The 21281-nt window shown below is 40.0% G+C and overlaps 1 protein-coding gene across 1 annotated transcript in view; it reads left to right on the plus strand.

Moving 5' to 3' along the window:
* Positions 1–16830, plus strand: part of LOC124612830 — a 51440-nt gene extending 34610 nt beyond the window's left edge. Inside the window, exons 2-3 of the mRNA XM_047141256.1 lie at positions 2774–2932; positions 15439–16830. Coding sequence (XP_046997212.1) covers positions 2774–2932; positions 15439–15665 — 386 coding nt within the window. The 3' untranslated portion in view covers positions 15666–16830. The remainder of the gene's footprint in view (positions 1–2773; positions 2933–15438) is intronic.
* Positions 16831–21281: the final 4451 nt, after the last annotated feature.

Here is a 21281-nt window from a genome sequence, read left to right on the forward strand (position 1 = left end):
CGGCTGACGGAAACGCGGCGTCGGACGTGGCTCAGGAAGAGGGCGACGCGGCACGGTGGCGGACAGCGAAGTGGCAGCAGCAGGCGTTGTCTGCAGTGGAGGCATGAGTTGGTGGATCGGAGCTCGGGACTTAACCAGCTCTCCGTGGACGGAACGCCGACACAAGTACACGCTTGCGGAAGGATACATGCTTAATATCACTTGAGCATGTGACCGTGTGGAAGAAAATTAGTGCCCGCGACTGCAGTGGTGTGTGTGGTGACTTACACACCACGTAGAGGCGAGACTGGCGCCCCCGGACGCTGTGGTGACTGCTGGCGGCTTGCATGTAGGCATTATCTTGTCTCTTCTGTTTACAAATAATCTCCTAGATGAGGCAGCGGCCTTACCTGGCTAGCGAAACATAAGTGTAAATGTGGAGGCCGAAATAGGCAGGGGGCAGCCCTACATACTCAACAAGGACAGCGCTACGGTAACTACTTCTGAGCAAATACGCTTTTCGGGTTTGCCGCAGGATTGTATTGTGTAAATCGCACAATATTTCTTCGATGCAACTGCTCGACATCATCAGGTGGTGGTAGCTGCTGCTGTCACTGCTGCAAGGCGCGATTAATGATAATCGCGCGGCGGCCTCGGAATTTATCATGACGGGAGCAGGCAATACGCGTGCGCAAGAAGACGCTCGTAGTTGGAGGAAAGCGGCGCTCCTGGTGCCCCCTGCTGGGAGCCGCAGAAAGGCCACCCGCGCGTGCGCTGTGGGCAATGACAGTGCTGCGGGCGCTCCTGCGTCACTTCAGGAAACGGAAATTCTTGTTTTCCCTGTTTTTGATTTAATGGCAGCCAGTGCTGGATTCCAGACGGCGCTCAGATGAAAACCTGCATCCCTGTTGATAAGATTGTCCGCCGTGCTGATATGTATGGCGTCCTTAATAACGCAGTCCCAGAAAAATGACGCTGGGGATAAAATTTCCGTCTGTTCGTAAAGCGTACGATGACCCGTATCCAGGCAATGCTCCGCTATCCCTGATTTATCAGGTTGCCCCAGGCGTGTATGACGATGATGTTCGACGCAACGTTCTTGCACGGTTCGGCATGTCTGTCCAATGTAAGATTTTCCATGTTGGCATGGGATTTTATACACGCCACGTTTCCTGAGGCCAAGGTCGTCTTTGACCGAGAACAATAAATTCCTCAGATTTGCTGGTGGCCGAAAAACACACTTGACGTCGTGCTTTTTGAGGATTCTTTCTATCCTCGAACACATGCCGCCAAAACAGGGCAAAGAACGCTGTTGCAGTGGGTGCCTCCGTTACTTCATTTACATCCCTGCTTTGAGTTTGCTTGGAACGAAATGCATGGCGTATCTGCCTATCGGAATAGCCATTGTCTTGGAATACCGTTCTCAGGTGTTTTAACTCACCCGGTAGACTGTCAGCATCTGAGACTACATGTGCTCTATGCACCAAAGAGCATAGGACACTACCGCGTTGCGCAGGATGATGGCAACTTGTGGCCTGCAAATATAGCTCTGTATGAGTTGATTTGCGATAGATGCTGTGTCCCAGTGTACCATCAGCTCTGCTTCTGACTAAGACGTCCAGGAATGGTAAGCCACAATTACTTCAGAGGTTTCAAAACAGGGATTAAAGTTGGGAAATTGACACCCACACGAAGTGCTACCCGTAACGAACTACAATTTTACGTAATGGACCCTATCGTGACAGATGAAGTGTCACGAACCACAGACAGTATTCAATCCAGCTCCCACTATGATTCGCCATCACTGGCATTGCATTCCATCAGTCACTCTCAGCAACAATTCTTTGGCTCTAAAATGCTAGATCCTGACTGTTTATGGCAATTACTCTAGTGTATCGTTCCACCATTTCTGCACTATGTCATGTGGGTTGATGGGGGACTTTGGTTAGCACTGTAGCAACACCCTGGAGCTTGTTTCCAGAATGAATTTTCACTCTGCAGCGGAATGTGCGCTGATATGAAACTTCCTGGCAGATTAAAACTGTGTGCCGGACCGATAATCGAAGTCGGGACCAATACCTTTCGTGGGCAAGTGCTCTACCGCCTGAGCTACCCAAGCACGACTCCCGACCCACACTCACAGCTACACTTCCGCCAGTACCTAATGTTCTACCGTCCAAACTTCACAGAAACTCTTCTGCAGACCTTGAAAGACTAGCACCGCAGAGTGAAAATTCATTCTGGAAGCAATCACCCATGCTGTGGCTAAGCCATATCTCCGAATCTTCTAGGAGAGCCAGTCTTGCAAGGTTCGCAGGTGGGCTTCTGTGAACTTTGAAAGGTAGGAGATGAGATACTGACGGAAGGGAAGCTGTCAGCGCGGATCGTGACTGGTGCTTGGGTAGCTCAAGTCGTAGAGCACCCGCGAAAGGCAAAGGTCCCGAATTAGAGTTTCGGTCCGGCACACTGCTTTAATCTTCCAGGAAGTTTTATATCAGCCCACACGCCGCTGCAGAGTGAAAATTCATTCGGTATCCTCCTAATGGCTTTCTGTGCAGTTGAACTCTTGGGCCTAGTTTAATAGAAAGGATTTGTTTCCATGGCCCCATATAGTTTTCCCAATAATTTGAAGACATTTGTTACAACAAGCTTCTTTTAGTGACGTTGATATCAACCTGCTTTTAAACCACGATTTATCTTCTAATTTGGATAACAATATTGCTTTAAAGTTTGACATTAACGAATGATAAGCACTGCACAGACATTATTTAACTGTATTCTCTTCGTTTTGCAGGAGATGGACTGCACTGTTATAGGTGTCATTCTCTCTTTGATGAAACATGTGACACCCATCCAAATAAGACTGAGAACTGTGATTATGTAACTGACTACTTCTTCAGTGAAGATGTCCGGATTAAAGCGAAACCTGTCTGCATTAAGGTCATTTATAAAGGTATTTTTTCCACGTTACTATTATTTAAATAGCGTATATTCTGTTCAATGCATATGCACTATTTTTTCCTTTTTTCTTTTCATGACTAAAATGAGAACTTATGAATAATATAGAATATTTAAGTACAAGGTAGCTCAAAGTTTGCGTTAACGATTTTTTGAGTAACCTCAATTTTACAATAAGGCATATATCTTTAGTTAAAACTTAGCAATGATACTACTTTTTATGTATTATTACTTTTTTTTACCCATCCCCTCCATCCATTTTACGAAATTGTACAGCTGTCAAACAGGATCTCGGAGACAACAAAACAGAGATCTGTATGTGTTAAATGCATATTTTTTCCCAATTTTAATGACTGGTTTGTTAGTTGAGACTTTCTGAAAGATCTCAAAACCAAAAACTGTTGTCAGCTTTATAAATCTGAAATAAGCAATGCATCAAATTACGAAGTCCTTGTATTGGTTGAAATTTATAATGATGGAAAGTTTGAATTCGAAATTACATTTTCCATTGGTAAGATATACCTCTGTAAAAAATAATGAAAATATATCAACGTAAATGTCTTTTGTTTTGTTAAATGATATGTTCATTTGACTCTGTTGTGTAGGGTAATGACAGCACAAGCATGCTCTGTTAGTACGGGTTGTCCACATCTGAGGCAAGCATATATACAAAGGGGCACAAAAATAGTCCTACTTCATGTCAGCCCTTAACCTATTGTTCTCTTTTGCCAGAGATTGAAAATACAGCTACAGTTGTAAGGTTCTTTTGTGTAACACACGATCGATTTCAGGCTCTTATACGCCCATCTTCAAGTGTCGTACTGAAAATAGCAAGAGACGAGAGATAATTTTTACGCGCAATAACACACATAAGAAACCAAAAACATTCATAAAAAATTTAAAAACATTTAAAAACCGCTGGACGGGCTAGGTGATATGAAACGTAAGTCAATGCCAAAGAGACACCAGACAGTACTATGGGTGACTGCCTGGGTAAAGAAATATGCAAAGAACAGCAGGGCACTTACACTTGGTGCTGTGACACCGAGCGCCACGGTGGATAAGTGCAAGACACGGTGTGATACCAACGAGCGCAGAGCATGGAGTAACGGGCGCGAAGGAGGAAGCAAACTGGTAAACCAGAGTGGCAAAAGTACTGCCATCTGTTGACGGGAAGAAGAATGATGGGCCTCTAGACCGGCCGATAACAATTTGAATTGGTGATTAACATTTAAAATGAAGAATAAAGAAAGAAACATTACGTAAAAAAATTACGTGAGAAACGTTAAAAGAGCATTATGCACGGTTAAAGTACATGTGGAACAGGGCAGTACAAAACTGTAGTAAAACCGAGTGGAAGCAGCAACATAAAATTTATGCATAAACCGTAAGACACAATGACGCTTTTCCCTTTACACGAGTGGCATGTAGCTTTTTAAGTGGAGATATATCTATGTGGCGACATGGAACAACACGCCACTGTCTCAGATAAAAGAACATACAGATTTGCCACTCCTATTTACAAGCATCTCGCTACTGACCAAAAGAGAAAGTATCGAAACCTTACAGTCCACACTGTCAAACTATTATGCCAATTAATAGCTAGGAGCAATAACTCTAAAAGGACACATTAAATGTGGGGTCAATTTAAAACCTGCTAACTAAAAGTCGACAATTAATCGAGGCTTACATGAGATATGACCTGAGGCGCATTTTACATCACGAAAGATAGGCAAATTTTTAAATTAGTAGGGACACAGATAATGATGCAACACAATAATGCTCCATAGTCATAGAATAAAATGATAAGCGTGCAAATTTCTATTGAAAGAGGCCCATTTTATAGCTCTGTAAAATGAACTGGGTGGACCTTGCAGACCTCACAACAGGAAACATGCATATGCCGTATGTACGGTACGCCTAACTGAGGACCACAAAAGTAATGGCGGAAAACTGATTCAGTTAAGAAATATGCATGTATGGCGCACAATAATCAGGAACCAGAAGGAGAAGGAAATGAGGCTGGGCGCTGCTTCAAAAACGAAAAGTTATTCAGCAGGACTGCATGTTTAAGCAGCATTTACCGTGATCCGTCTGGCATTTTGAATGAGAAAACTGCGCTTAAGCACACAGTCCTGCTGAATAACTTTTCTTTTTTAAAGCAGAGTCCAGCCTCACTTCCTTCTCTTTCTGGTTTCTAATTATTCTACGTCATACATGCATATTTCTTAACTGAATCAGTGTTTTTCGCGATTACTTTTGTGGCCCTTAATTAGGCTTACGGAATATAAAGCATATGCTTGTTTCCTATTTTGAGGTCTGCAAGGTCCACCCAGTTCATTTTACATAGCTGTAAAATGGTCCTCTTTCAACAGAACTTCGCATGTTTCTCATTTTTTCCTGTGACTATGGTCCATTATTCTGCCGCTTCATTATTTGTGTCCCTACTAATTTAAAATTTACCTATCTTTCATTATGTAAAATGCGCCTCAGCTCTTATCTCATGTAAGCTTCGATTACTTGTCGACTTTTAGTTAGCAGGTTTTGAACTGACCCCACTTTCAATGTGCCCTTTTAGTGCTACTGCTCCTACCTGTTAATTTTCATAATAGTTTGACAATGAGGACTCTAAGGTTTCGCTACTTTCCCTTTTGGTCAATAGCGAGATGTTTGTAAATAGGAGTGGCACATGTGTGCGATCCTTTAACTGATGACTGATGTTCCATATCGCCACACATACAGCGTGTTTCAAAATGAATATACTGGTTTTAAGGCTTTGTAGCACGTATTACATTCATCTTAGTTATAAATAATACACCAAATAAAAGAGAAAGACAAACAATTTTCAGACAATTATTCAGTGTGAACACCTGTCACACATCGAGTCGATAGGCGAGCTGTTCCGAAACCTGGATCAGTGTGTCAGCAGTAACAGTTGCGATAACACTGTTTCTAAAGTCGGATAGATCTGCTGGTATCGGAGGAACATCCACATGATCCCGTCAGATCGTGTGTGAACGTGGAGGTCATGCATTAGAATGCTGTGTCAACCAGCCCCTTGCACCCAATTCACAGGTCGGATACAACGTCGTTTAACCAGTCCTATACTGACTTATGCCAGTGAGGCGGCGCACCATCTTGCTCCCAAATAAAGATGTGTTGTTCAGCTTCTTCCCATAGAGGTACGGGCCATATCTGTAGAACATCAACATAAGGAACATCAGTTGCAGGAAGGCCCATAAACTTTCCGCAGGAATATTCCTTGGGGCTAAGCGTGATAGACTCGCACTCGTTTAGCACGTTTCTCAGTCACTGTTTGTCATGCCATACTCTTCCCATTGCGCACCGGTATACAGATAAGAAATGTTTGGGTTTCTCTTTCATTTGGTGTATTAGTTACAGAACGTAATAAATACTACGACGCCTTAAAACCGGTATGTTCATTATTAAACACTCTGTATATCCCCACGAAAAAAACCTGCATACCACTCATGTAAAGGGAAAATGTTCATTGAGTTTTACGGTTTATACATAAATTTTATGTCGCGGCTTCCACTCAGTTTTACTGCAGTTCAGAGACCAACTGACCTAGTTCACAACGCCACTACATCTCCCCCATCCCACCCCAACCCCCTTCCCCATCTGTCTGTTGGATAGAAGGCACATAAATCTTTACTTTCCGGTGTTTTTTCCAGTCGTGCAAGGAATACCGTCAACATAGCACATCGCGCGTAATTACAGTTTGAAAATCTTTCAATCGCAAAGAACGCGCTGTCCACTGTCCACTGATCCACCTACTTGACGTATTCCCGCTTGCGCAGGCCGCTTGGTGTCCATCGAAGCAACACGTCCATCAGTGGCCGTATCTTGCGCCAAACACCTCACACAGCATGCCGAACAGATGTTGCAGTAATAGCAGAGCAAACTTCAGGTGCCGGCAACCCTTTGATATTTGATATACCTGAGAAATTCCTGCCGAAACATACGCGTTCTCTCCCTCTCTCTCTTTATCTCTCTCTCAGGTGGCAAGTTCATGCCCAGCGAGTGTCTGTCATGTGCCACACTAACCCCCCTTTTGTCCTGAACAAAGTAGTGAACATCTGGTAAATCACTCCTCTTTTGTCTTGAACAATGTAGCGAATATCTGGTAAACCACCAGCTGTGGACGTCTTGCAAATATTCCTTCACTCTACCAGACCGAAAGATTAATTAGTTAATTAAATCGATATCCTCTGTGTGAGACAGTTTTTCCTTGCATCCTACTGGAGGATCCTAGGAATGGTATATTAGGCGGAATTCGAGCCCCAAATTCCCGGTTTCCAAACACATCCAGACTTTTTTTCCCTTGCCTCCTATTGGCGGATAATGACACAGTCACATCGTTTGGTAGGCAGTTGATTGCGTCGGAGGCAACTGAGAACTTCAAATTTCAACTCAGTTGTATGTTACATCCTTAAACATTCTGAGGAGGGATTGGATTGATGTGTATACTCCCAGTACCACTATTGGAAACAATAAATCGACAGGTCGGGAACTTGACATCTCGATTGGAAAAGGTGCTGCATAAAATGGGAATTTTTCGGTGTGAATTTATTCCATCGCCGTTGTTGAATTCCTCACCACTACAGGACTGCTAACTATATTTTATAAAGCACTGTAGAATTCCTGTGTTTGTTCTCTCAGCTACATCAGGATGAGGAAAGAGGAGAAAAGGGTCTACCACGTGATAGAATAGTAACACCAACAATTACTTCCACAAGAAAGAGCGCACAACGATGTATTGAGAAGCACTAAACCATGATCGTAGTAGTTGTTATTGATAGACGCCTGAGATTGCTGAAACCACTCATTCATACAGCCCCCTCATCTCCCAGTAGTTTAATTTTTGGATAATCAAATGTATTGATAAAACGCTCTTCTCATTTACTGCTCATATAATACATTCATTTAACAACAGACACTATGATTCTGAGTATTTTATTGACTCCCTAAAGACCACTGATCAAGCCAACGACTCTCTGCACTCGGCAAACTAGCAGACTGTAATATATTGGAGGACTGCAATGAGTGATTTCAGTCATACCTGTCAATCAGAGAGTTGTTAATAGAAATAACATGTGGTGGAAGAAAATTTCATTCAGACCAGTCACCGCAGGAGTCCGAAAAGAATCTAGATTCAAACAGAAAACCAGAAAACTTAACATCAACAGTTTCTGAATGATATGCTGATGATACAAACCTCTTTGCTCTGAATATTTCTCCACAGCAGATGAGAACTTAGTTGACAACAGTGACAGTCTCTTGCACTGGCTCTACTGTCATAAGCTTTGGCCCAAAACAAATGAAACACCTCATATGATCTTCTGCCCAGTGAAGAAAAACCTATAGTCAATGAAAATTGACTGACATTACAGTGTAATATTTGCATATAAAAACTGCTAAGTAAATTAAATCATGCCTTTTGGCTGCTCAGTGAAAGTTGTGACTTGACTATTACAAGAATTATTTACTTCACTAAGATGAACGCTGTCATTTCATATTGCATCCCTTTCTAGTGAAGAACCCACTAAAGTATTTCTCATGCAAAAGCAAATAGTGAAGGCATGCAATCACAAAACCAATTTTCAAAGAACTGGGAATTCGCCTACTCCGTTCATATAATTGTATAATGGATGATTTCATTTGTGAATAAGACTTTGTATCTGCTTGAAAGAAATGAAAATATGGTGGATCAGCACACATGTGCAAGTAGTAAATCCGGAGATCGCCTAAATACAAGTGACAGCCGTAAAATTTTAATTATCACCACCAATAATGACGTTACATAGTTAATGTATTCTTCCTTTGCAGCTAACATCTACAGTTCTGGTACTCATTGAAATCTCCGCTCTACTGTTCCACAATATGTTACTAGTTGAGGCAAAAGAAAATGGCGCATGCCGGTTATAAGATGAAGGTAGATTTTATAATTCTTTTTTCACTGCTCTAACGGCGTACTGCATACTGCAGCAAATGGACATCAATGTGTACCAGTACTGTAGATATGCACCTACATACAAACTGAAAATTAATTGTGTAACATTATTTTTAAGTGATAATTAATTCTTTTTGAGTACTGCTCATACTGTGGCAGAGTGAAGCACCTAGGCGGCTTACTTTATAATAAATCGCCTTCGTTGGCAAAAAATAATATATGATATCATTCAAGCAGAAAGCCACCAGTATAACGTTCTGACACTGATTTTATTTGGTGGCTGAATATACACAAACTACTTCAAGGAAAAATAGTAACTGAAATGTTTTGTACAGTGATAATTAATTTAACATTAATTCCTATGTTGTTTTTATTTAGTTCCTATAATTATGAAGACCAGTTTATATACATCATAATAATCAGTTTACAATTATGATGTATATTGCGATCTTTACAGAAAGCCTATTTCCGAAACTTCCTGACAGATTAAAACTGTGTGCCAGACCGAGACTCGAACCTTTGCCTTTCGCTGGAAAGTGCTCTACCATCTGAGCCACCCAAGAGCGACTCAAGCCATGTTTCTGCATAATGCTTTCTCTCGGGAGTGCTAGTTCTGCAAGGTTTCGCAGGAGAGCTTCTGTGAAGTTTGGAAGGAAGGAGACGAGGTACTAGCAGAAGTTATGCTGTGAGGACGGGGCGTGAGTCGCTTGGGTAGCTCAGTTGACAGAGCACATGCCCGCGAAAGGCAACAGTCCCAAGTTCCAGTCTAGGTCCGGCATACAGTTTTAATCTCCCAGGAAGTTTGATATCAGCGCATACTCCGCTGCAGGGTGAAAATCTCATACTGGAGGCCTATATCTGTATGAAATAACTCTTGTCACTAAAAGATATACGTATCTTCATCATCTGCAGTAATATATGTCCCACATCTCCACAGTCACCTGTGGTCCATCAGCCTGACTGGGAGACAGCAACTAGGTGCGGATTATGACAAATTTGTAAATCCAACAATCAGTTCCAAAATTCCAATTTCTTGACAAAAAATGTAATGATAACTTACATGCTTTCAATTATTTTATGAAATGTACACATATAATAGAATTAGTACCATGTTGGACTGTCAGTTCATCATGTGAACTACTTAATTTTACTTCCACAGAGTCCAATTGCTTCATCAAAGGAAGCTGTCATATGTCACGTCATCAGTGACAGCAAGCCTTTTCCTTATTAACGTGCTTTCTTTCAACAACTTCTGTTGGTTGTCAGGCTTTGTTCTCCATTAATGCATTGCTAATGGCATTTCTCAGGGTTCACTTCTTGGACACTGTTTTTCTTGCCGTGTACAGCGTGAAGTGATTAACTTTTTCACATCAAGCTACTTTTGACCCATTAAAACAGCTGTAGTATACCATGTTGTATGTGAGGGTTAATATCTCCATTTCAAAGTTGAAATACCTCCTTTCTAATTTGCTCATATAAAGATATTTACGTTCCGTTTCACCTAGAGAAATACTGAACAGAGAATCATGAAAAAAATTGCACTGCATTCTCATAACTTCATTAATAACCAAGAAACTGGAACTGAGCTGTTTTCTGCTGCCATAATAGCAAATATGCATGAGACAGGTTTAGTGTCACAACTCTTTTGAAGATTTGATAGTTAATTACAAAATAAAAATATATTACATCTAATGATTTTTGTGCTGTGGTTGGATCCATAATAAATACAAACCCATAAATGAATACAAACAATTCTCTGCAAGGGAAACCATATCATAATCAATGACAACACAGCACAGGGATGAAGAAATACGTAAAACTGAGTGTTAAAAATTTTTGAGTCCGCATTTTTATCAGAACTTGATTTAGAAATCACATATCGCAAATCTTTGAAAATGACTGAGTTTCCCAACATTTCCTCTCTGTGATTAGCTTATTTTGGTGATCGAAGCATGATTAGCTTGCTTTGCTTACTTGTATTCACTGATGTCATACGGAATAATCTTATGTGGAATTCCACACATAGATCCAAAATATTCATTGCACAGATGTGTGCCGTCAGGGCAACCCTGGTGTCTATTCTTGTATGTAACGAGGCAACCGCTTAAAATAATGGCGTGCTAACAACAGCCTAACAATACGTTGACTCAATTTTGTTTTGAAGAGGTAGGTACGACTTTAAACTAGTAGTACCGTTCTGCAGAGGAGAAAGGTTTCGGTGGCCATGGGCGTCGTTCTGCCAAAGATGGGATGGACGAGCAGCAACAGAGGAAGAACCTGATGGGGACCAAAAACTTCTTTATTACTTCTTTACTAATTTATGCAGCTCGGACTCCTCTATGCAGCTAGTTTGGAGGGGCTGTGGACAGGCATGAGGATGAATACAATACGTCTTTGACCACTCCAACCAACTCATACAGATATTTCAGTGCATTTCTGTCTTCTTATATTATTCTGGCATATTAGGGACAGGCAATGTAGCTGCTCGAGAGACAGCGTGCTGTGTTGTTATCTCCAGCGTGCCATTATCGTGCTGACAACAGAAGGCAAGTGCCTGTCGTGGCTTTCAGCGGTGGACGAGGGTGGCGAGATTGACCATTCTAGTGAAAGGGTGTGGTGTCCCAGCTACAAGGCAATGATGTTGCCCGTGGTCGAAGCCTGGATCGATGCTGAAGAGCAGTTGCAGGCAGCTGGTGCAGTGTCAGCAGCACGGCCTCAGCAGACGGACAGGCTCGCCGTCCACGGCCCAGCAGCTGCAGTCTTACGACAATAGCTCCAATTGATACAGATTGGGCGTCACATAATTGCCTAGCTAGTTGAATGATAACTCACAGGACCTGGTGGCTTAAAACCTGCTGGTGAGCAAATGCTGGGATGGTTCCTTTGAAAGGCCATAGCTGACTTCCTTCCTCATCTTCCCTAATCTGATAGGACCAATGACTTCACTGTTTCGTCCCGTCCCGCAAATCAGCCAACCGACCAAACTGCTGGTCAGTGCTGACTGTTGTGAGACAACCTTGATTCAGGGTTGCGTCGAAAACACTGTGTGAGGTAACAGGCGAGTTGTGGCGCCCTGGAAATATTCTGTGTTCGGAATTGGCATGGCCGCGTTGGGGCCTCTTGGCGGGCCGCGGATCGTTTGCGGCCACGTGGTGCCGAATGTTAGCCGAGGACCATCACCTGCATGGCTGGGAATTCCATGGTGATGCTGTGTCGATGAATGAGACACGCCAGGAGTGTCAAAGATGGCGGACTTTGTGAAACCCTAAGGGTAGACTTTTCACAGTTCATATAGAAATTAATAGTAGTCAGATGAATCATGATATCTCAAAAAGAAACATGCACATTACCATTATTTGCACAATGATTCTGATGGTGTAATCAGATTTTCAATATCTTTATTAGTTTAAAGTTTAATATCTGACTGTAAATTATACAAGTAACACCAGCAATGGATTTCCAAAATTTAAATGGTTCATCCGATTTTGTCGATCGACGTGTCTTTAGAAAGCTGTTAGTGTAAACCTAAATTGGTATGAATTAAGACATGTAACGCACAGTTATTGGAGGTCAAAGTGGCCAATTACTATCGATCGCGTCAGGCCAAAAGTACTCCACAGTTACACGAAAAAAGGTGGCAGCATGTTTATAAATATATTTATTCATCTATGTCTTGGTTTATATCCGATATATGCTATTCAAGAAGAAATTGGTCAAATATTTACTGTGTTTTAGAAAGCACAGAGACATTAGGCTACTGTCCTACTTTCGCTTGCTATTACTTTGACATATGTTTATTTAATTTGTTTATGTATTTAATAATGTGTGTTAGAGCGTGTTTATGGTTCAGCCGTAGAAGAATTTATTCAATTTAAAGTTATTTAAATGTAAATCCAGTATTCCGAATGTGTTTTAATATGTTTGTGAGTGTGCGTTCGTTTGAAGATATGACGTGAGCACTCTAGCCAATCACATCGTTAACGGAGGGACTGTATGAAAGAGGGGGAGGAGCATGGAGTACGGGAGAGGACACGAGAGGAGTTCGGAAGAATGCAGCGCCAGAGACAGTACGGCACAGGACACAGGAAGTGCGGGACAGTACGGCGCGACGAACGCACAGTCGCAAGAGAGACTTGGAGAGTGTGGAGCGGCTGGCGCGTGGTCGCGGGTGATAGAAATACGAGGCATGTTTTTTTTAAGTAAGTACCGTTTTGAAATTAAAAAAGACGTGCTAAGATATCTCAATAATTTTATTTTCACATGAAAGCCTGTACCTTAAGCTACTTTTCTACATAATTTCCGTCAATATTGAGGCACTTGTCGTAACGTTGTACCAGTTATCGAATTCCTTCTCATACAAGTCTGCCGCCTGACTTGTTAACCACTGCATCACCACTGTTTTGACTTCGTCATCGTCTTGAAGACGCTGACCGCCCAGGTGCTTCTTCAGGTGCAGGAACAGATGGCAGTCGCTGGGCGCAACATCGGGGCTGTACGGAGGATGATCTAGAGTTTCCCATCGAAAAGATGTGATGAGATCTTTGGTCTGATTCCCCACATGCGGACGGACATTGTCTTGCAGCAAAACGATGCCCTTGATCAACTTCCATGGACTGTTGCTTTGATTCTGGTGTGACGTAGGCCACCCATGTTTCATCGCCCGTAACAATTTGGCTTGCGAAATCATCACCGCCGTTGTGGTACCGCTCAAGGAAAGTCAATACATTGTCTAAACGTTTGGTTTTGTGCACATCTGTCAACATTTTCGGTACCCAACGTGCGCATAATTTTCGGTAATTCAAGTGCTCGGTCACAATGCCATACAAAACACTACGAGAAACATTAGGAAAGTCATCCCGCAAGGAGGAAATCGTAAAGCGTCTGTTTTCTCTCACCTTATTGTCCACATGCTGCACCAAACTTTCATTAACGACCGAAGGACGCCCACTCCGTTGTTCATCATGCACATTTGTGCGGCCATTTTTAAATGCTCTCACCCACTTTCTTACCATTCCATCACTCATAATGTTCTCTCCGTAAACTGCACAGATCTCACGATGAATATCGAACGCTCTTAGGCCTTTAGCACTAAGAAATCTTATAACAGTCCGTACTTCACAGTCGGCGGCTCTCACGGTTACCGTAAGCATCTTAAACACTGAGTACACAACGTAAACAAGGAAGAAACAGACTGTAATGGCGTCAGTGCGTAGATTAAGGTACAGGCTTTCATGTAAAAATAAAATTATTGCGATATCTTAGCACGTCTTTTCTTAAATTTCAAAACGGTACTAACTTAAAAAACACGCCTCGTACTTCGGAGTGCAGACTTGTGGACTTGTGAGATTTATATGCGTTTGGAAGTGAATATCTTGGGAGCTATATTGTTGTTCATTACTAATTACGAGCAGTAGGAATCTGTTGTTTCCCTGTTATTTAACGTATATTTTATTTAATTGCTGGACCATCGACACCAATAAGTCTTTGCAGAAATATACCACATTCTCAGAAGTACTTGTACTACCGTACTCATCATTTAACGTCCTTAAGATAGTACCTGCAGATTTTACTTAACTACAATCTTCATTTATAAATTTCTACATTACATTCGCAATTGCCGAGTGATAAGAACCTATGACCATTCGATTCATGTGTATATTCATATTGTATACTGTAGACTCAGCAGTATTTGGTTTGTACTGCGGCAACTATGTATCCCAGCCCATAAACAACGAAACCAGCAAAACTTTTAATATTTCAACTCTGAGTCTGAGGGTACGTAGCTGAGAACCACACCACATCACACCATTTCATTCATTATTAATAGAAAGCCCGCCACAGGCATCGGGGCGATGACCGGGCGTAGCATAACCGGCAGCAGGTCGATCAACCCGCCATGGTTACGTGACGTCCCCACCCTTCGACTCATAGAATCGTCGACTGCAGAAGTGGCGCCTCTGCTGACTTTGCTGTATTTGCAGCGGCTTTGGCCAGCGAGCTGTGGCTTAATTTCGTCCTGGCACTGCTTCTAAATCTGATACATAGATTTCGCCTTTACAATTTGTAAATGTACCATGAGGAACAGAAATAGCCCCACTATCGTAAATTTAACCCTACTCTTACACGGAAAGGAGCAGGGCATGCAACAATAAAAATATGTGACCAATTATGTTGTGAATTAAAGATGGTGGTTTATGATGTGTGTTTAAAAAGACAAATTGAAATCATTTCTACTTGACAACTTCTTATATTCCAAATAGTAGAATTTCTGAATATGTACTATGTATGTGGTTGGGATATATTCATTAAATGTTAAAGTAGATTAAGACTAAAAAGATTCATAATGAGTGGCATACAGCCATCATTTCACACTGAAATTTTTTTTTAAAAAAAAGGAAAGAAGAGAAAAAAAAAAACCAAACCAGTCAGTGACCTCATACAATGATTTCCATGTGCTTTTTATTGCGCTTTCAGATATTTCTTTATTCAGAAAGCTACTTTCAGATGGTACTATTTTGTTTTCACAGATATTATACACGGTGACGCGAAGTTGTTATTGCGAAGATGTATACCAGAAACGTCTGAGGAGCCGAATCCCTGTGAAGCTGTTTCCAGAGAGAATCCACAAAACACTATTATATACTGTGGCACGTGCGAAGGTGATCTCTGCAACAACAGTAATCGCTTTGCAGTGACTTTCCTGCTGTTGTTGCTTCCTTGCTTTATCAGTCTCATCCTTTCACACATTCATTAAAATTGTTTGTACTTCAGGCTAATACAAACATGTTAGAAACACCTGTTCATTGTTGTACAGTCATTTACACATAAAACTACAGCAATTACGTGAGTTTAGCGCGAGATGGCCGTGTAAAGTGAGCCTGTATGCTAATCTTTTATTGAAATTGTTAACTATTCAAGTTGTAAGAAACTGCTGCTTGATTATTTCTCAGTGATATGTTTCCATTGTCTTATTACTTGTTACGTTCACATTCTCTCTGAATGTACCACTGCTAATATTCCTACCTAGCATAACTTTTCGATGATGATTGTAATACTTGTACCTTACTTGTAATCCACTGTGTAAGTTCTTGTTTGTGGGATATTTAGTACCAATTCGTAAAGGGTAAGTAGGTTTTTTGCATTTCAGTTAGAACTTAGCTGAATGTCAGTTTAGAACATATCCCCTTACCCCAACGATATCACTGTCGTTGAAACTTTTTTTCTGTTTTGCAAGACATGAAAATTTATGTTGATGGTGAAATTGTAGAAGTTTTATAAATTGCAACTCTAATATCAATTTGTACCATAACAATTAAATTATGATAAATTGTACTATAACTATTGTAATGTAAGCATATATAAATCTGTAAATAAATTTTTGATGAAACTTCATAGAATACCCACTACCATTCTAGTGGAGAAGAAGAGAGACGTCATGGTAGCAACTCTAATGTTATCCTGTGCCTGAACATACTCTAATTCACAAATCAGCATGCCAAACTCAATTTTTAATGAAAATCCTACATTAATTAATGACTTGCAGTTCTCGAGTGAACTGTAACTACATTAAGTTGCCGTCATTCAGTACGTGGTGATGTAGCCAATCAAAGCAAGAGACCTATCTCTCTACTAACTGTGCATCTGAGATTAGTTATGAAACTGTGGCCTAAGTAAAAGAGCCAGGCCAAGAAAATGTTTACTGGCTGTGCCACCCTAAAAACAAAGATGTCATTCAATAACAAACCATCCAACTCTCCTTCACTCATCCAGTTTCATGGAGAACATGAAGAAGAACCGTCAGGGGCGTGGATAGAATGAAGATTAACTTTAACCCTTGAATGGACGAGTGTTTGGAATGACATTTATTCATGATGGCCGCATCTACATCTACAGGGATACTTTAGCAGAGGGTTCATCGAACTATCTTCACAATTTTTCTTTATTATTCCAATCGCGTACAGCACGCGGAAAAAACGAACACCTTTATCTTTCCCTGTGAGCTCTGATTTCCTTTATTTGTTTTAGTAATGTCCACCTAAAATCATGTATCATTTCAGTGATACCCTCTCCCCTATTTCGCGATAATACAAACCGTGCTGTCCTCCTTTTAACCTTCTCGGTATACTCCATCGATCCTATCCGGTAAGGATCTCACATAACAGGGCAGGAGACGGACTGTCCCCAATTCTTTTGAACCTGGTTTCAGATAAAATAGTAAAAACAGAGGAAAACATATCGGAAAAACAGAGGCATAAAAGGTGTTAACATGGGACAAAGAAATAAATCTGAAGTAAAATCTTTATCCTTTTCGGATGGTATATCACTGATAACTGAAAACTGAAGAGACACAACTGTTATACTTGATCTATTACACGAAACTGCTGAAAAGACTGGGCTAAAAATATCTCATGAGAAAGCCGAGTATGTATGATACAACCACAATAGAGAAAAATGTATGAAAACGAATTATATAAAAACTAAAAGAGTTGAGAAATTTAAATACCAGAAAATGGACCCATGCCAACGGACTGGAGAATACAACAAATAGAGAGTAAACAAGTTTGAATTCGCATATAAATTAACACAGAAGTACTACAATAAGAAATCAACATCAATCCAAGCAAGGATTAGACATTATAATTGATTTATTAGGACAGAAACAACATATGGATCAGAGTGCCTACCATTGAATAAGAAAGGCAGACTAGAAAAAAAGAGAGGAAAATACTAAGAAAAATCCTATGTCCTGAGAGAAAAATAAAAATATAAGGATTAAAAAGAGAATATATAAAAATACAAAAATATCACAAACACAGTGAGGAAGATATGATTAAAATTGTATGGACATTTAAAAAGAAAGGAAGATGAGCAGATTACAAAGAAAATTTTTGATTGGATTAACAAACTGAAGAAATCTCTAGGGTGGATACAAGCACTGAAGAAAGACACAAGCAAAGTAGGTGTTACAGGAGAAATAATACGTGACAGGAATCGCTTCAGGCTACTGACAGAAAACATAATGTATGAAGAAGATAAGCCAAAACATCGACCAAAGAGATTGTGGTTGGAGAGAAAATGAAGAAGTACTAGGAAGAAAGGAAGAAAGAGGAACACTATGTCCAGTCTTAAGTTGTATGCGGCCCACAGCTGACCAAATTCATCAACAAAAAAAAAGCAGGTCGATGTGAAGTGACAAGTGGGATGCTTTCTCGATTCAAAGAACTTTACCAACAGCCGTATATTCTGGGTTATTTTATTTTATATATCAAATGCTACCAATTTCGGCAACTCAATAGTATCATCTTCAGGGCACATATGATATTTTCGTATTAACAAGCTTATCATCTGGTGCCATAAAACTGGAACCGTAAATCTGACCCATTATGCAAGTGATTCATATGGTACCATACGATAAGCTTTGTAACGTTCTTTATTAATATCTAAGTGTGACGTTCTTTAAAAAATAAATGTGTTATCCAAATTTACTGTGTGATGTGTTGTTGAGCAAATGGTGTGTTTCATCAGTTTTACTGTAATCCAAACAAAAATTAAACAACTTAATCTGGGAAACCAGTATGTAATGCCTATAATGAAATCAATCACTCTGAAATTTACTCAGTCTATGGAGCACTGAGTTCTACGACCCTGTGAAATAAACTGATTCCCTATGCAAATAAACAATGAACTACATTTATCTTTGATCTTGAGTCACAACACATAAAATCTTGGTATTCTGTTCTCTCCACAGTAGGCATACAAAATATTTAATCTTTGCTCAGTGACGTGCAATGCCGGCTGTAAAATAGCCTCATACAAGTAATGTCAGTAGATTAGTTGATAAATGAATAACCTTGCAAATTTACAGTGATAATTTTGAGTATTGGCTTAGCACTGGGTAATGCTGCCTGCATTGCAACTGTTACAAACATAAATACTTTTCTGTTTCTGGCACATTACTATTTTACTGACTCTGATCGAGAAATCTTTTCTTTAAAAAAAATACTCATTGGGTTTAAACAAATACGACATGGAAGAGGATGAGGTAATGATAACAGGATATGCTAACACCAAATGATTCAGTTCAAAAATTGTATTCAAAATGAAGTTTCTCCTTAACAGAATCTAACATGAATCATTTTACATTAACTTCAAAATCAGTGAACTTCTCAACTGTTCTACACTTCTCACTTACTGATGTAATTAAACACACTTGGATTGTTACGTGACAAAGTCTAACATCATTTAACAAAACAGATTCCTAAATTTAACTTGTCTGTATTAGGATTACAAAACACACAAAATTACAAATCGGGCATACCTAATCAATCTATACATTAAATCTGATGGAAGATACTTGGTTCCTACATTCAATGGATGGTACTATTATAATTAGCAAAATCCACATTGCACTGTTACATACTTCAAACTAAATATACAAAAACTGTATTACGCTGCGCCCATAGGCCAATAGCTAAACTCTCACAGCTAGCCACCTGCTTAAAGTCTTACATCCTACCTTTAACAGAGTGCAATGGCAACTGCTCCTGTTACTGCGCTTCCCTCGCCCCTACTTACTATCGATTCTACCACTCAGGCAACATCCTTGGTTCAGTGGTGTCAAAGATACAATCTCTTCTACATGTGATAGCCATTTCATGTCATTTTTCATGAAGTTATATTCCAAATTGGGCTCCACATATAAGTGGATCCCTCACATAACCTTCCAGCAAGGTTTGTTAAATTTGCCATACGGTTTGGATGTTCAATGGACACCAAATATAGGGCAAATTATTTTTTTACATCAGAACTTACAATCTGAATAATTGGTGTTATATACTCATTAGAATATAATCCTGAAGACAGTACAAATCATTGAGCTGTCATGCAAGCTGGTGCTCTGGTGCGTGAGTAGCAAATGTAAACTCTGATCATTCCTATACAAAATGTTCTAAAATCATTTTGCTAGAAGATGCATAACATTAGTAATACTAAGAGTAAAGTATATCCCTAATTGTCAAGAAAATAATGGGAAAATCGTTAAGGAAAGGTTGTTGCATGATTGAAGCTTATAACTACGAAGACGTGGCTTCATTATAAAGTCCAACTCTTTGCAGTATCACATCTGAGCATTAGCCGTAGTAGGTTGGTCCAGTGTCCAAGAATAGCTAAACAACTCACCATAGTCTCATTCCAGTACAAAAGTACAGTTGGTACCTGGCACCATATTTATAAACACCCAAAGTTGGTTGCTCTCAGTATTCTCAGTACATCAGTGTTGTGATGGTCATCATCATCACTACATTTGAAATTGAAGATTCTTCATCGATCCAAATCCTGCATAATCATGTTGAAGTATGAATGCTGATATCCAATAGCTGAAATGCCATGAGTATAGGGAGGAAATTGGATGATGGAAGGTGTGAAGCAGTAAGACAGGTAAAGTAGAGGAACATATCCTAATAAATGGAGCAAAAGGTCTATATAAGTTCTAAATCAGCCTACACTGAGTGTTACAACATGAAAACTTCTAATAACTGTGAAAACAGTGAACAGTAAAGATGCAATATCGTAATAAAATCATGAATGGAGTAAGCTGTAGTGCTGTACATTAAAACACGTCAATATTTTACAGTATAATGAGAAGTGTCGCAACACTCTGCCTGTAAGTATAATAATTCTCAAGAAATGTGGCATCAGTCTGTCTGTTAGTATATCAATACTAACACACATGCTAAATAAACAAGACATAAAGATTTAAGCAAACAAGGCAAGGCAATATTAATGGTAATGGATAATCCTTCATAATGACCTACAGTGGCCTATATACCTATCATAATGCGAATAGCACTGGTTAGATATATTAGAAAAATAGTGAGATGATCACAAGCTCATTTTACGTAGTAAACATCCTGACAAAATATTTAAGAGGGTAATAAGAAATACGCATGATATGGCTCCATGTGGCCATTATATAAAGTGTACATATTAATGGAAGGTCATAGGCTGGCTACAAGTGGCCGTTACAGAGTATGCATGAGTACATAGCTACCTAAATTTTGTAGCATAAATTTAAAGTTCCCAGCACTCAATGTCCATTTGACATAAATGCTTACACAATCTCCTCGTGAAGTGTCATAAAAATTAGAATGTTAGCTCTCGCTGGTCTTGTTTATGCAATATTGTGACATAATTATTTAAGAAAACCTAACAGTAAAATTATGAATAGAATGGCTCCAGGTGGCCTTCTACTTAGAATACATGCACATCTTAATAACTAAAATAACTATTGAGAAAATATCAATCAGAAGCTCCATGTAGCCTTCCTACATGTATAAATGATGATCCCAATAGCTATACAATGACTGGGGCT

This window comes from Schistocerca americana, chromosome 4 (assembly GCF_021461395.2).
Source record: "Schistocerca americana isolate TAMUIC-IGC-003095 chromosome 4, iqSchAmer2.1, whole genome shotgun sequence".
In the NCBI taxonomy this organism is placed as follows: domain Eukaryota; kingdom Metazoa; phylum Arthropoda; class Insecta; order Orthoptera; family Acrididae; genus Schistocerca; species Schistocerca americana.